Below are 14,910 nucleotides of genomic sequence, written 5' to 3'. Positions count from 1 at the left end.
TCTCTCTCTCTCTCTCTCTCTCTCTCTCTCTCTCTCCCTCCCTCCTTCCCTCCCTCCCTCCCTCCCTTTCCCTCTCCCTCTCCCTATTCCCCCCCTCTCTGTATGTGTGTATGTGTGTGTATTGCATGTCTGAAGATCTGGGTACATAAAGAAGATGCAGTGTCTCATGTAAATACATGTAGAAAATATTGTGTTTTATGTGGGTGCATGTAGAAGATACAGTATATCATTAATATACATGTAGAAGCCATAGATTAACCTCAAGGTGTCTTTTTCTACCAATTCCCATTTTATTCTTTAAGATAAGGTTAGTTTGTGAATCAGGGGTTCACCAATTTTTCTAGACTGGCTGGTTCTTAACTCTGGGTCTCTGCCTTCATTTTACTTTGTTGGACACTGGCTCCTTACCCACTGGGAGGCTTTTTTTCTGGAATAGGCTGGGTTATTAGTGAGCCTCAGGAGCCTGCTCATCTCAGCATTGCCAGCAATGAAACTCAAGAGGTTCTACACCATGCCCAGTATTTTATATGAGTACTGGAATCCAGTCTCAGTTTCCCATGCTTTCATGGTAAGTATTGTACCAACTGAGTCAGCAACACACACACACACACACACACACACACACACACACACACAACACACCTTCCTGTTGGAAACCTATTTGTTTTTCCTTTGAACAGCATCCTTCACATACTATTCATATGTGGAAAGTGTTTGGGAATGTTGCCTGTCTGAAAAACACATCTAAATTCACAATGTAATTCTGAACTATATTTTCTAAGGAAATTATGCTTTGTAAGTATAACAGCTGAGTAACTGGTTAATTGTGGAACATTAACAGGTCTAGCTGCTAAGAAAATTATACTCAGGAACTAAGCAGGTTTTTGACATGCTGTGCAAAGAAAATCCAGACATTAAGAGAATAATGCAGACATTAAGAGAATAATGGCCTTAAGTGGACATGATTATAGACTGTAATAGCACACGTGAAAGGGTAACATCACACCTCTTAAAGAATGCTCTTTTAAAAATATAATTGCATTATACCAGTGTAGCATCTCCTGTGACCAGGCCAACCTTCTCCTCATTAAGACAGGTAAAGAGCAAGCAGGTAAATGAATATGTGTTTTCTTATGAATGCCATCTCAGTGGTTTTAATAGAGCATATAGTAATGTGAATTTGAAAACATGGCAATATGCCATAAATAAAGGGGATTTATCTCATACATCTCTAATAGACAGAAGTTCAAGGTCCAACATCCAGTTAATATTACACAGTCATACTATAAAGTGAAGAGATGCTACAAATTCTAATTGATGCTCTAGAAAGAATTTTTGGAAGTTGTCTATTATTTCTGAAGCTCATTTTTCACCTTCCTTATGTCTATAGTCTGTATATGGTAGGTTTGTACAAACACATATATCACAAATAAATGTTTTTATTCTAAGTCTAGGACCCTAAAAACCAACCCAGAATTTGACAATATTCTAACTAGGGGGAGGAAAGCTGTTTCTGTTATGTTTCAGAAGATTATTGTGACAGGATTCATCAAGGCCATTTTGCTTGGAAATAATTTCCTGGCCACCATTCTTTCTTCACTGATGAAGTTCCATATGTAATGTAGAATGCACAGCTTGGAGTTTAGACCACTGTTCAGCATCTGTTCCCATTCATTTCCTTTCACTATGAGACTGCAGTAAATATAGATTGAATCTGTTCCATACACTCACTGTCTCTAGAGCTACCAACAAATTATTTTGATTTTATTTGAGTGAGGATGTATATAATTACAGTTGCACAAGTGCCACAGTCAATACATGGAGATTAGAAGACAACTATAGCAGTTGCTCATTTCTACCTTGTCTGAAGATGAGTTTTCTCTTTGCCACAGTATATCTCTAATTTGCTGGTATGAGTGGCAGGAAGATTATAGTCATGAGCTACAGAGTCTGGCTTTCTGAGGGGTCTAGGGGTCCAAATCTATGTTTGTGTGTTTGCACAATATGAGTTTTATGATTGAGTCATATCTCCAACCTACAGATTATTTTATTTCATCAAACAGAAGCCTTATTATGTATCATATAGACACATCACCACTATAAGTATATACTATGGCAAAGTCTGTAATGATAATTGTGGGTGAAAGACTATGCTCCTTCCTCATGCTAAAATCCAATCTTACTGATTTTGTTCCACACAGGTCCCTTCCAAAGGGACCCTAAATACATATTCTGGACATGTGCAAAGCAAATATTACATATATATATATATATATATATATATATATATATATATATATATATAGTGTGTGTGTGTGTGTGTGTGTGTGTGTTTGTGTGTTTTAAGGCTGTCAAACTTTTGCTTAGGAAGAAGGATTTGGAGATAACAGACTAAAAGTTTTGGAATAGAGATCAGTGTAGAGTTCATGATTACTATGTGGCAGAACTTAAGTAATTATAGTGTGTATTTCATTGCTGTTATTATTATTTTTATCATTCTGTGTGAGCCAAACAGAGTGCAGCCATGACATGCCTTCATGTGTGATTGGAAGTCAGATGACTGAATTATGAAGCCCATTCTCTTCTTTCACTACTGGCTCCAAGGATAGAACTCATGTCCTCATTTTGAGAGAAAAGTGTTTCTGCTATCTCTTCAGTGAATCCTATAATAAAATGCTAGTATTCAGTTACCTCATGGGAAGGAGCTGTTATCCCTAGGGCAAGGCTAGCTTATGCTTACATGTACATTATCTGAACCAGCTTGTGCTACACTTTACATTGTGTAGGGGAAACATGAACAGACAGACTAATATCCATGTTGTGTGTACATGTGTGCCATGCATGGTGACCAGTGCCTATTACATGCTGAATAAGACCTTCACTACTAAGCTTCCACAAGCCTGAATTCTGCTCTTGTTTATATCTTCCAAAAATTTTGAATGTGAGCTTGTTCTAGAAAAGGAGTCCAGGAACTGTATCCTAGGAGCTCCAGGTTAGAGAGGCACGTGGACTAAGTCCCAGTTAGATGTGGCTTCTGTAAGACAGACCACTGGTTTCAGAAGTAGACAACATCTCTTTTAATAAAAGATATTTTTAAAATACTCAAAATGGGTGCCTCTATAAAAAATAATAATATGCCATATAAGTTTTATCTACCCCAGTAATTTTTTGATTTTGTTATTTGAAGTGTTACAAGGGTTCAGCAAACAATAGAAAGAATGATGACAGAAATTTCAATGACTCCTCCCCTTGTATCTTGGAGCCTCTAGCTCTTCTACATTTTACTCCATCCTCCATGAGTGTGGATGACTGAGATCGCAGAGCCGACTGTTTATGCCTCCCACTTGAGTTTTTACCTCTTGTGGTTATTTGCTGACTCTCAGCCCCATTTTTCTAAGTTTTCAGCTGAGGTCTCCTTTCCAGTGTGAGACCAAGAAGCTTGACCTAGCAACACAAATCACTTTTGGTAAGTTACATAACCCAACTCTAATAGCTGTAGTTTTTTGTGCCATAGATAACTTACATTTGCAGGATTGTCTGAGGTTTTGCTTTCTTGCAGTTTGTTGCTTGAATGCAGCTGCATGTGTGTATGCCCAGCTACAGGGTGGGTTATCTAGTTGACAAAGCATTGGTTGAAATCGGTTCCTTGCCCCTTTATGTGAAGTCTTAAAGGCAGGGAACTTACCTCCAAAGTAGTAACTATATCCAGAATATATCTGTAGCCAGGGGGTTTCCAGAGCTGTAGAAGCAGGATCATTATCCAGTGTGAGAGTAACACGATTTCTCCTTGCATTGATGTTGACAGAATGCCACTGGCCATCATTCAAGCTTCTGCCTGCAAGAGACACAGGAAGAGCTGTTTCATGAGGGCCATATTTCTCCTCTGCCTTACATCTTATTCTCTTTCCTTAAACCATTTCTGATAGTTTTTGTTTTCTTAGAAAAAAATGGAGGCAAACCAACATATGGGACATCTGTGCCAAATAAAGAAATGCTATATATTAATTAGAATAGTCATGGGTGGCTGCAAAGGAAAAAGCTGGGAAAAAAACTATTAAAATGCTTCAAAATGACACCAGCAGTTTTTTCTTCATACAGAAGCAGCATAGGTCATTTCATACTCTGCATTTTTGAATCATCTAAAGGTTGTATCATCCTTTTAGTGAAAACTTTTACAAGCTAGAATTTGGGTCTTGGCCATGAGGGCTGTGCTAATGAGGTAAATATTCTGTCAGGTGATTCCAAGGAATGAATATATGATATTTTGCAAGAACATTTGAGGTATAAGCAATTGTAGGTGTGTTTTGCTTTCATTTACTAATTTAAATATATGCCCACAATGTATGAAGCTATATTTGAAGGAGACATGTGATTCACCATGCCGAGTCTGGTTAGTATACAGGAGCTAAGGATTAGGCTAGGCATAGGCCTAGGATAGGAGTACATAAAGTTCATAAAAGTTTATTATAGTCATAGGCTCTACTATCTCCCCTTATTGATGTTGCATAACATCACAGGAGTTTGCTAAGGTATACCTGTAGAAGCTAGAGCCTTCCTTTATCTCTTCATATGTGAGTTCTATGCCTTGATACTTTTCAATATCACTATCCATGCTTTTCTGTGTTTGACTACTATATGCATTGGTATAATACAACTTCTTGAACCGAACACCAGTAGATAAAAAACTAAGATCAATAATAAATGGAATCTTACGAAACTGAAAAGCGTCCATAAGGCAAAAGACACTGTCCATAGAGCAGTTGTTTTTAATCTACAGGTTGCTACCCCTATGTAGTTGAATGAGGCTTTCACAGGGGTGGAATATCAAGTATCCTGTATAACAAATATTTGTATTATAATTCAAAACAGTAAAAAATATATATATATATAGTTATAAAGTAGTCATCAAAATAATTATAGCGTTGGGGTTTCCCAAAAATGAGAAACTTTATTAAAGGACCACAGCATATAGAACAACTGATCTAGAGTGGAACAGACAATATATCTTGATTTTAAACATAAATGTATGCATTATTTTTGGAAAGTGTTATATCTACAATATTAAATATCTAACAAATGTATTTCATTTCCATGGATTGTGTCTGAAGAATTAATTCTAAAGTAATAATGTATGCAGCCAACATGTGAGATGTCAATACTTCATGAGGCCATTTCTTTTTTACAATAGTAAAGGTTCAAACTGATTATTATTTCAAATAACACTGAATTATTTGGATTGTATATGATACATTCATATTAGGAGTTAAATATGCTTTAGGAAAAAAAAAAGGCAAACACTGCCAGTATCCTGTAGAGTGAAATGCCAAAGTTTCCCAAGATACCTACTAAAATGTAGTCTGGAGAGTTGCCTCAGCAGTTATGAGCACTGGCTACTCTTCCAGAGCACATGAGTTCAGTTCACAGCACTACTTCAGAAATCTCATACTGGAGGAAATTCCAGTTCCCTTGGATCTGATATCTTCTTCTGGCCCATGTTGGCATCCATACTCATAAGTGTAAAAAGCAATCCCGAATTAATAAAAATAAAATAAATAATAATAACAAAAGTGACACATTTAGGATGAAAAAAAAATTGCACAATATTATTTTGTTGTCTCCTACAAAGAATTGGAACTTTCAGTTCTAAAGTATAAAGTAGATATTTTTATATCACTGACAATGAAGAAAGTAAGAAAAAAAATTCAGGGGATCCAGACCAGCCAGGAGCACTCAGAGCACAGGAACAATAACCCAGCTGGGACAGGATCTTCCAGTCACAATCTGCACCCGAGAGATGGGGTTGTTCAAAAGCATGCTATGCACAGGTCCCTCCAGGAGAGAGCTGGTCTTCCAGGAATGCTTTCATTCCCAGGTTCAAAGGTGAGATAGCTATTTTCTCTCCAATAACTGTCCAGGATAGGACTAGCAAGGAGCACAAGGGGCACAGGAACAGTAGAGAAGCTAGGATAGGATCCTTCCTGTCACCATCTGCACCTGGAGCTTGGGCAAGTTCTGCCAGGAGAGAACTGGTCTCCCAGGACTGCTGACATGGGCTTACAGACCCATAGGAGGGACAAGCTCCAGCAAGAGACAGCAAGGCCATCTAGCACCAGAGATAACCAGCTGGTGAAAGCAAACACAAGATTCTTACCAACAGTAACAAAGGATTGGCATTATCAGAACCCAGTTCTCCCATCACAGCATGTCCTGGATATACCAACACACTGGAAAAGCAAGATTTTGATTTAAAAATCACATCTCATGATGCTAGTAGAGGATTTTAAGAAGGACGTGAATGATTCCCTTAAAGAAATACAGGAGAATACATGCAAACAGGTAGACGATCTGAAAGGGGAAACACAAATATTCCTTAAAGAATTACAGGAAAACACAACCAAACAGGTGAAGGAATTGAACAAAACCATCTGGGATCTAAAAATGGAAGCAGATGCAATAAAGAAATGCCTAAGGGAGACAACCCTGCAGATAAAAAACCTAGGAAAGCGATCAAGAGTCATAGATGTAAGCATCACCAACAGAATACATGAAATAGAAGATTGAATCTCAGACACTGAAGGTACCATAGAAAACATTGACACAACAATCAAAAAATGCAAAATGCAAAAAAGATCATAATCCAAAACATCCAGTAAAATACAGGACAAAATGAGAAAACCAAACATAAGGATAATAGGCATAGAAGAAAGAAAAGATTCCTAACTTAAAGGGCCAGTAAATATCTTCAACAAATTTATAGAAGAAAACTTGCCTAACCTAAAAAAAAAAAAAAAAAAAATTGAAGAATATAAACAGACAGGCCCAGTACAAACATTATATAGATTGGACCAGAAAAAAAAAAAATCCTCCCATCACATAATAATCAAAACACCAAATGCACAGTAAGGGAAAAAGGTCAAGTGATATATAAAGGCAGACCTATCAGAATTACATCAGACTTCTCACCAGATACTCTAAATACAAAAGATCCTGGACAGATAGATACAGATCATAAGAGAACACAANAAAAAAAAACAGATGCCCATAAACAGACACGAAACCTACAAACATCAAATAGATTGGACCAGAAAAAAAAAAAATCCTCCCGTCAAATAATAAACACAATACTAAATGGACATAACGAAGAAAGGATATTAAAAGCAGTAAGGGGAAAAGATCAAGTAACATATAAAGGCAGACTTACAAGAATTATCCCGGACTTCTTGTAAGAGACTATGAAAGCCAGAAGATACTGAGCAGATGCCATACAGACTCTAAGAGAACAAAAATGCCAGTCCAGACTACTACACCCAGCAAAACTCTCAATTAACTTAGATGGAGAAACCAAGATATTTTACACAATTTACACAATGTCTTTCCACAAATCCAGTACTTCAAAGGATAATAAATTGAGAACTCCAACACAAGGAGGGAAACTACACCCTAGAAAAAGTAAAAAATTAATCTTCTTTTTTTATTGATCTCAGATTTTTACTCCATGTAATAAAAATCATTCTTTAAGTATGTTAAAAAACAGGAGGTTATCTGATAAGATTTAGAAATGTTTCTTCATTACGGTTGTAGTTTTAGGTATTCATGTTCTTTTTCAAGATACAATGTCACTATTCACATAAAAACACAATACAGATAAATTTTTATTTAATTGGTTAGCAAATTAATTAAATAAATGCTTACTTACCAGAATTTCTTAAAACTCAGAGATGACAATGCAATAATATAAAAAGAAGTAATACTCACTAATATAAGTACAAGAGTTATTATTTCTTTTATTACAAAGTGTTGTTCAAAGAAATTAGTAACGTTATGATCATAGAAGGAATTATGGAAGAAGGAGATATAAATAGTTCCCTTTTGCATTTGCCATTTTATAGTTTGTCAAGTACATTGCTTTCTATCTAGAAAAACACTTCTTACAACCCAAAAAAAGATAGTCACAAAACATAATTCCACTTCTAACAACAAAAATAACAGGAAGCAACAATCATTTTTCCTTAATATCTCTTAATATCAATGGACTCAATTCCCCCCAAAAGACATAGACTAACAGACTGGATACATAAACAGGACCCAACATTTTGCTGCATACAGGAGACCCACCTCAGTGACAAAGACAGATACTACCTCAGAATAAAAGGCTGGAAAACAATTCTCAAGCAAGCAGTTTCAAGAAACAAGCTGGAGTAGCCATTCTAATATTGAATAAAATTGACTTTTAAGCTAAAGTTATCAAAAGAGATAAGGAAGGACACTTCATACACATCAAAGGAAAAATCTACAAAACAAACAAAAACAAACAAAAAACAACTCTCAATTCTGAACATCTATGCTCCTAATACAAGGGAACTCACATTGATAAGAGAAACTTTACTAAAGTTAAAAGCACACATTTCACATCACACAAATACATGGAAGCTGAACAATACTCTACTCAATGATAATTAGATGAGGAAGCAATAAAGAAAGAAATTAAAAACTTTTTAGAGTTTAATGAAAATGAAGCCACAACATACCCAAACTTTAGCACCCCACTCTAAGCAATGGAAAGATCATGGAAACAGAAAGTAAATAGAGACACAGTGAAACTAACACAAGGTATGAAACAAATGGATTTAAACAGATATCTATAGAACATTTTATCCTAAAACAAAAGAATATACCTTCTTCTCAGCAACTCATTTTCCCTTCTGCAAAATTCACCATATAATTGGTCACAAAACAGGCCTCAACAGATACAAGAAGACTGAAATAATCCCATGCATCCTATCAGATCACCACAGACTAAGACTGGTCTTCAATAACAACATAAAGAATAGAAAACCCACAAATACGTGGAAGCTGAACAATAATCTACTCAATGATAATTAGATGAGGAAGCAATAAAGAAAGAAATTTAAAACTTTTTAGAGTTTAATGAAAATGAAGCCACAACATACCCAAACTTGTGGAACACAATAATAGTGCTAAGAAGAAAACTCATAGCCTCCAAAAGAAACTACAGAGAGCATACACTAGCAGCTTAACAGCACATCTGAAAGCTCTAAAACAAAAAGAAATAAATAAACCCAAGAGAAGTAGAGGGCAGAAAATAATCAATCTCATGGCCCAAATAAACAAGGTAGAAATAAAATAGAACTGTACCAAGAATCAATAAAAGGAGGAACTGGTTCTTTGAGAAAATCAATAAGATAGATAAACCCTTAAACAGACTACCAGAGGGCACAGAGACAGTATCCTAATTAATAAAATCAGAAATGAAAAGGGAGCCATAACAAAAGAAACTGAGAAAATCCAAAAGATCATCAGATCCTATTACAAAAGCCTATACTAAAGAAAACTAGAAAATCTGGATGAAATGGACAATTATCTAGACAGTTACCAGGTATCAAAGTTAAATCAGGATCAGATAGGTGATCTAAACAGTCCCATATCCCCTAAAGTAATAGAAACAGTCATTAATACTCTCCCAACCAGAAAAACCCTAGGACCAGATGGGTTTAGTGCAGAGTTCTATAAGATCTTCAAAAAGACCTAATAGCAATACTCTTCAAACAATTCCACAAAATAGAAATAGAAGGAACTCTGTATAATTCATTCTGTGAAGCCACAAATAGACTGATACCTAATTCACACAAAGACCCACTGAATAAAGAGAACTTCAGACTAATTTCCATTATGAATATTGATGCAAAAATACTCAATAAAATTTTCCCAAACCGAATCCAAGAACAAATTAAAATGAACATCCATCATGATTAAGTAGGCTTCATCCCAGGAACGCAGGGATGGTTCCATATATGGAAATACATCAACATAATCTACTATATAAACAAACTCAAAGGAAAAAAAACGTATGATTATTTCATTAGATTCTGAGGATGCATTTGCCAAAATCCAACACCCCTTCATGATAAAAGTCATGTAAATATCATGAATTCAAGGCCCATACCTAAACATAGTACAAGCAATATACAACAAACCAGTAACCTACTCTCTCCCTACCTATTCAATATAGTACTTGAAATCCTAGACAGAGCAATTAGACAACAAAATGAGGTCAAAGTGATACAAATTGGAAAAGAAGAAGCCAAAATATCACTATTTGCAGATGATATGACAGTATATATACGTGACCCCATAAATTCCACTAGAGAATTCCTAAACCAGATGAACAACCTCAGTGAAGTAGCTGGATATAAAAATAACACAAACAAATCAGTGGCCTTTCTCTACAGGAAGATAAACAGGCTGAGAAAGAAATTATGGAAACAACACCCTTCACAATAGTCACAAATAATATAAAATACCTTGGTGTGTCCCTAACCAAGCAAGTGAAAGATCTATATGACAAGAACTTCAAGTCTCTGAAGAAAGAAATTGAAGATCTCAGAAGATGGAAAGATCTTCCAAGCTCATGGATTGGCAGGTTTAATGTGGTAAAAATGGTCACCTTGCTGAAAGAAATCTACAGATTCAATGCAATTCCCTTCATAAGTCCACCTCAATTCATCATGGAGTTAGAAAGAACAATTTGCAAATCAATCTTTATTAACAAAAAAACCTAGGTTATGAGAACTATTCTAAACCATAAAAGAACTACTGGTGGACTCACTATCCCTGACATTAAGATATTTTACAGAACAATTGTGATAAAAAAACAAAACAAAACAAAACAAAACAAAACAAAAAAAAAAAAAAAAAAACAAAAAAAAAAAAAAAAAAACCTGCAGGTATTGATGCAGTGACAGGCAAGTAGATCAATGGAATACCATTGATAACTCAGAAATGAACCCACACACCTATGGTCCCTTGATCTTTGACAAAGGAGCTAAAACCATCCAGTGGGAAAAAAGACAGTATTTTCAACAAATGGTAGTGATTCAACTGGTGGTTAGCATGTAGAAAAATGCATGTTGTTCCATTCTTGTTTCATTGTACAAAGCTCAAGTCCAAATGGAACAAGGACCTCCACATAAAACCAAATACACTAAAACTAACAGAAAAGAAAATGGGGAAGAGTCTTGAGCACATGGGCACAGGGGATATTTTCTTGAACAGAACACCAATAGTGTATGCTCTAAGATCAAGAATTGGCAAATATGACCTAATAAAATTATAAAACTTCTGTAAGGCAAAGGGTACTCTCAATAGGGCAAAAAGGCAACCAACAGATTAGGAAAAGATCTTACCAACCCTATATCTGATAGAGGGCTCATATCCAATATATATAAAGAACTCAAGAATTTAAACTTCAGAGAAAACCAAATAACCCTATTAAAAAGTGGGGTCCATAGCTAAATAAAGAATTCTCAACTGAGGAATACCGAATGGCTAAAATGCACCTAAAGAAATGTTCAATATCCTTAGTCATCAGGAAAATGAAAATCAAAAGAACCCTGAGATTCAACATCATGATACCAGTAAAAATGGCTTAGATCAAAAACTCAAGGGATAGCAGATGCTGGTGAAGATGTGGAAAAAGAGGAACACTCCTCCATTGTTGATGGGATTGCAAATTAGTACAACCACTCTGGAAGTCAGTTTAGTGATTCCTCAGAAAATTGGACATAGTACTAACATTCCTGGGCTTATACCCAAAACATGTCCCAACATGTAATTAGAACACATGCTCTGCTATGTTCATAGAAGCCTTATTTCTAATAGCTAGAAGCTGGAAAAACCCAGATGTACTTCAACAAAGGAATAAATATAGAAAATGTGGTAATTTTACACAATGGAGTACAACTCACCTATTAAAAACAATGAATTTATGAAATTTTTAGGCAAATGGATGGAAGTAAAAAATTTCATCCTGAGTGTGGTAACCCAATCACAAAAGAACACACATGGATGGTATTCACTCACTGGTAAGTGGATATTATCCCAGATGCTCAGAATTCCCAAGATACAATTCATAGAGCACTTGAAGCTCAAGAAAAAGGAAGAACAAACTGTGGTTATTTTGGTCCTTTGTAGAAGGTGGAAGAAAATACCCATGAGAGGTGTTGCAGAGACAAACTGTGGCACAGAGACTGAAGGAAAGACCATGCAGAAACTGATCCCCCTGGGGATCTATCACTTATACAGTCCTCACACCCAGACATTATTGTGAATGCCAAAAAGTGCTTGCTGACAGGAACTCTCTCCTGAGAGACTCTATCAGTGCCTGACAAATACAGAAGTGGATGCTCTCAGCTAACCATTTAATTGAGAACAGGGTCAATGGAGGAGCTACAGAAAGGACCCAAGGAGCTGAATGAATGGGTTTGCAACCCCATATGAGGAACAACAATATGAAACAACCAGTACTCACAGAGCTCACAAGGACTTAACCACAAGCCAAAGAGTACACATGGAGGGACCCATGGCTCCAGCTGCATAAGTAGAAGAAGATGGCCTAGTTGGTCATCAGTGGGAAGAGAGGCCCCTGGTCCTGTGAAGACTCTATGCCCCAGTGTAGGGGAATGTCAGGGCCAGAAAGTGGGAGTGGGTTGGTGAGCATGGGAGGGGGGAGTGGTTAGGGAGTTTCAGAGGAGAAATCAGGAAAGGGGATAACATTTGAAATGTAAATAAAGATTTTTTTAATTCAAAAAAAGAAACAAATTCACTTGAAATAAGATAACTTCTTAACTTTTCCCTCTCTGCTTCTTCTATGCTCTAGAATTCAGCTTGGCATTTATATAAAGGGGATATTGGAAACAGAAATGGACAGAGAGAGAGAGAGAGAGAGAGAGAGAGAGAGAGAGAGAGAGAGAGAGAGAGAGAGAGAGAGAGAGAGAGAGAGAGAGAGGCTGTGAGCCTGACCCTGTTTTCCATGGAAACATGACAACACTTGAGAGTATTCTACTTGAAGAAAAAGGAGGAGGTGGGGGTATATGAGGGAAGGAGGGGGAGGAGAGGAGAGGAGGGGAGAAAAAGGGAGGGGAGGGGAAGGAAGAAGAGAGGAGAGGACTTCAAAACTGAACTCCTGAAACAGATTATAAAAAATAGATAAGATCATGCTTAATCTTTTAGACAGGCTCTATTACTGAATCTTCAGCTATCTGCTTGATTCTGCTAGATGAATGATTAGCACTCTCTGGGAATCCTTGCATTCTCTGGGGTCCCTTATCTCTTTGTCTTTGTCTTTATTTTCCTCTTCCTTCTCTGCCTCCTCTGCCGCCTCTGCATTCTGTAGAATAGTTGTGATCACTCACCTGATATCTATGCCTAGGTTCTAGGTATCAATGTCAAGACCTCAAATATCTAGGTCTTCCTCTTTACCTGAGAAGTCCTTCCCAGCACCACTGATGCTTTTCTTCTAATTACCAGAGCAAGGATCCATGATCATCACTCTCTTTGTCCTACTTCTTGCCTTATTAACATTCTCTCATTCTCTTAAAAAAACCACCCAGTTACTTCAAGAACATGAAGATATATTTTTAAATTTGAATGTGGCTGTGGATCAAAGTTGGTACATAGTACCTGCAAATCAAGTCTAGTCTAACACCACTAAGCTGTATTCTATCCCTTGTCTTTTAGATAAGTTTGTACTGTTGCCTAGGCCAGACTCTCTCTCATGATCTTCCTACTTCTGACTGTCAGTTCTGGAATTACAGACATGCCCCATTTGATCTAGTCAAGGAGGAAGCATGTAATGAATTCAGTGCACATGCCCTGAGGTGTATTGTGGAGCCAAAGAATGAAACCGCTTGCTTGAGTTACAGGTCCATTCCCCCCCCCCCTTAATTTGAGGCAAGTTGCAATCTGTCTCTTATTTCCCAGTTCTCATCCCTGCAGGTGATTCCTATGATATAACATCAGTACACTAAGATTTCCATGTAGAGCACTGAACTGACCACTAAAACAAATCTTTTTTTTTTTTTTTGCCTCATTTATACTCTTTCTGGTTACTCCATTGTCTTCATCTATCTCCTACTTTCCCAGCCCATTTGCTCTACATGAATCCTCTTATAAACTGTATGAACAGAGGAAAGGCATCTTTTGATTTTAGGATGTAGTCACTTTAAATAATACAAAGAAGATTAAAGCTGATAAATTAATGTTTTACTAACTTTAATAAGTTAAAAATACGCAGGTAATCGCACGTGCTGATAGATGAATAGTAAAACAACCATGTCAACCTGCCCCAGACCTATCCTAGACTGAGCCTACCAATATTCTATCATGGAGCTGCAAGGGGATTCTAGAGAGTTAACAGTGGCAGGTGAGGGGAGGAGACTTTTTTCCAGTTGTGTCCTCACTGGTAAGTTGCTCATGCTGTTGAAAATAACCCCTGACACATGTTCATATAAGTAATTCTCATTAAACTTACTCATCCACTTAAAAAGAGAACATAGGAATAGAATTGTTTGGAAAGAAAAACAAGAGCAGGTGGACTGGAAGGAAGAAAAGAGAACAACAGGGTACACATGAAGCAATCTACAGATTCAATGCAATCTGTATCAAAATTCCAATTCAATTATTCAACGAATTAGAAAGGGAAATCCGCAGATTCATCTGGAATAACAAAAAACCTAGGATAGCAAAAACTCTTCTCAAGGATAAGATAACCTCTGGTGGAATCACCATGCCTGACTTAAAGCTGTACTACAGAGCAATTGTGATAAAAACTGCATGGTACTGGTATAGCGACAAGTAGACCAATGGAACAGAATTGAAGACTCAGAGATGAACCCACACACCTATGGTCACTTGATCTTAGACAAGGGAGCTAAAACCATCCAGTGGAAAAAAAGACAGCATTTTCAACAAATGGTGCTGGCACAGCTGGCTGTTATCATGTAGAAGAATGTGAATTGATCTATTCCTATCTCCTTGTACTAAGGTCAAATCTAAGTGGATTAAGGAACTCCACATAAAACCAGAGACACTGAAACTTATAGAGGAGAAAGT

The 14,910-nt window shown here is 36.7% G+C and overlaps 1 protein-coding gene across 3 annotated transcripts in view; it reads right to left on the bottom strand.

The window, feature by feature from the left end:
• Window positions 1-14,910, bottom strand: part of LOC110291812 (contactin-associated protein like 5-2) — a 684,470-nt gene that overhangs the window by 304,675 nt on the left and 364,885 nt on the right. For all 3 annotated transcript variants that reach the window (XM_029482787.1, XM_029482783.1, XM_029482788.1), the window contains exon 9: window positions 3,686-3,835. In XM_029482787.1, coding sequence (XP_029338647.1) covers window positions 3,686-3,835 — 150 coding nt within the window. The remainder of the gene's footprint in view (window positions 1-3,685; window positions 3,836-14,910) is intronic.

The sequence above is a fragment of the Mus caroli genome, chromosome 1 (genome assembly GCF_900094665.2).
Source record: "Mus caroli chromosome 1, CAROLI_EIJ_v1.1, whole genome shotgun sequence".
Classification (NCBI taxonomy): Eukaryota; Metazoa; Chordata; class Mammalia; order Rodentia; family Muridae; genus Mus; species Mus caroli.
The sequence above is the reverse complement of the archived record's forward strand: the minus strand, read 5'-3'. Positions and strand labels throughout refer to the sequence as shown.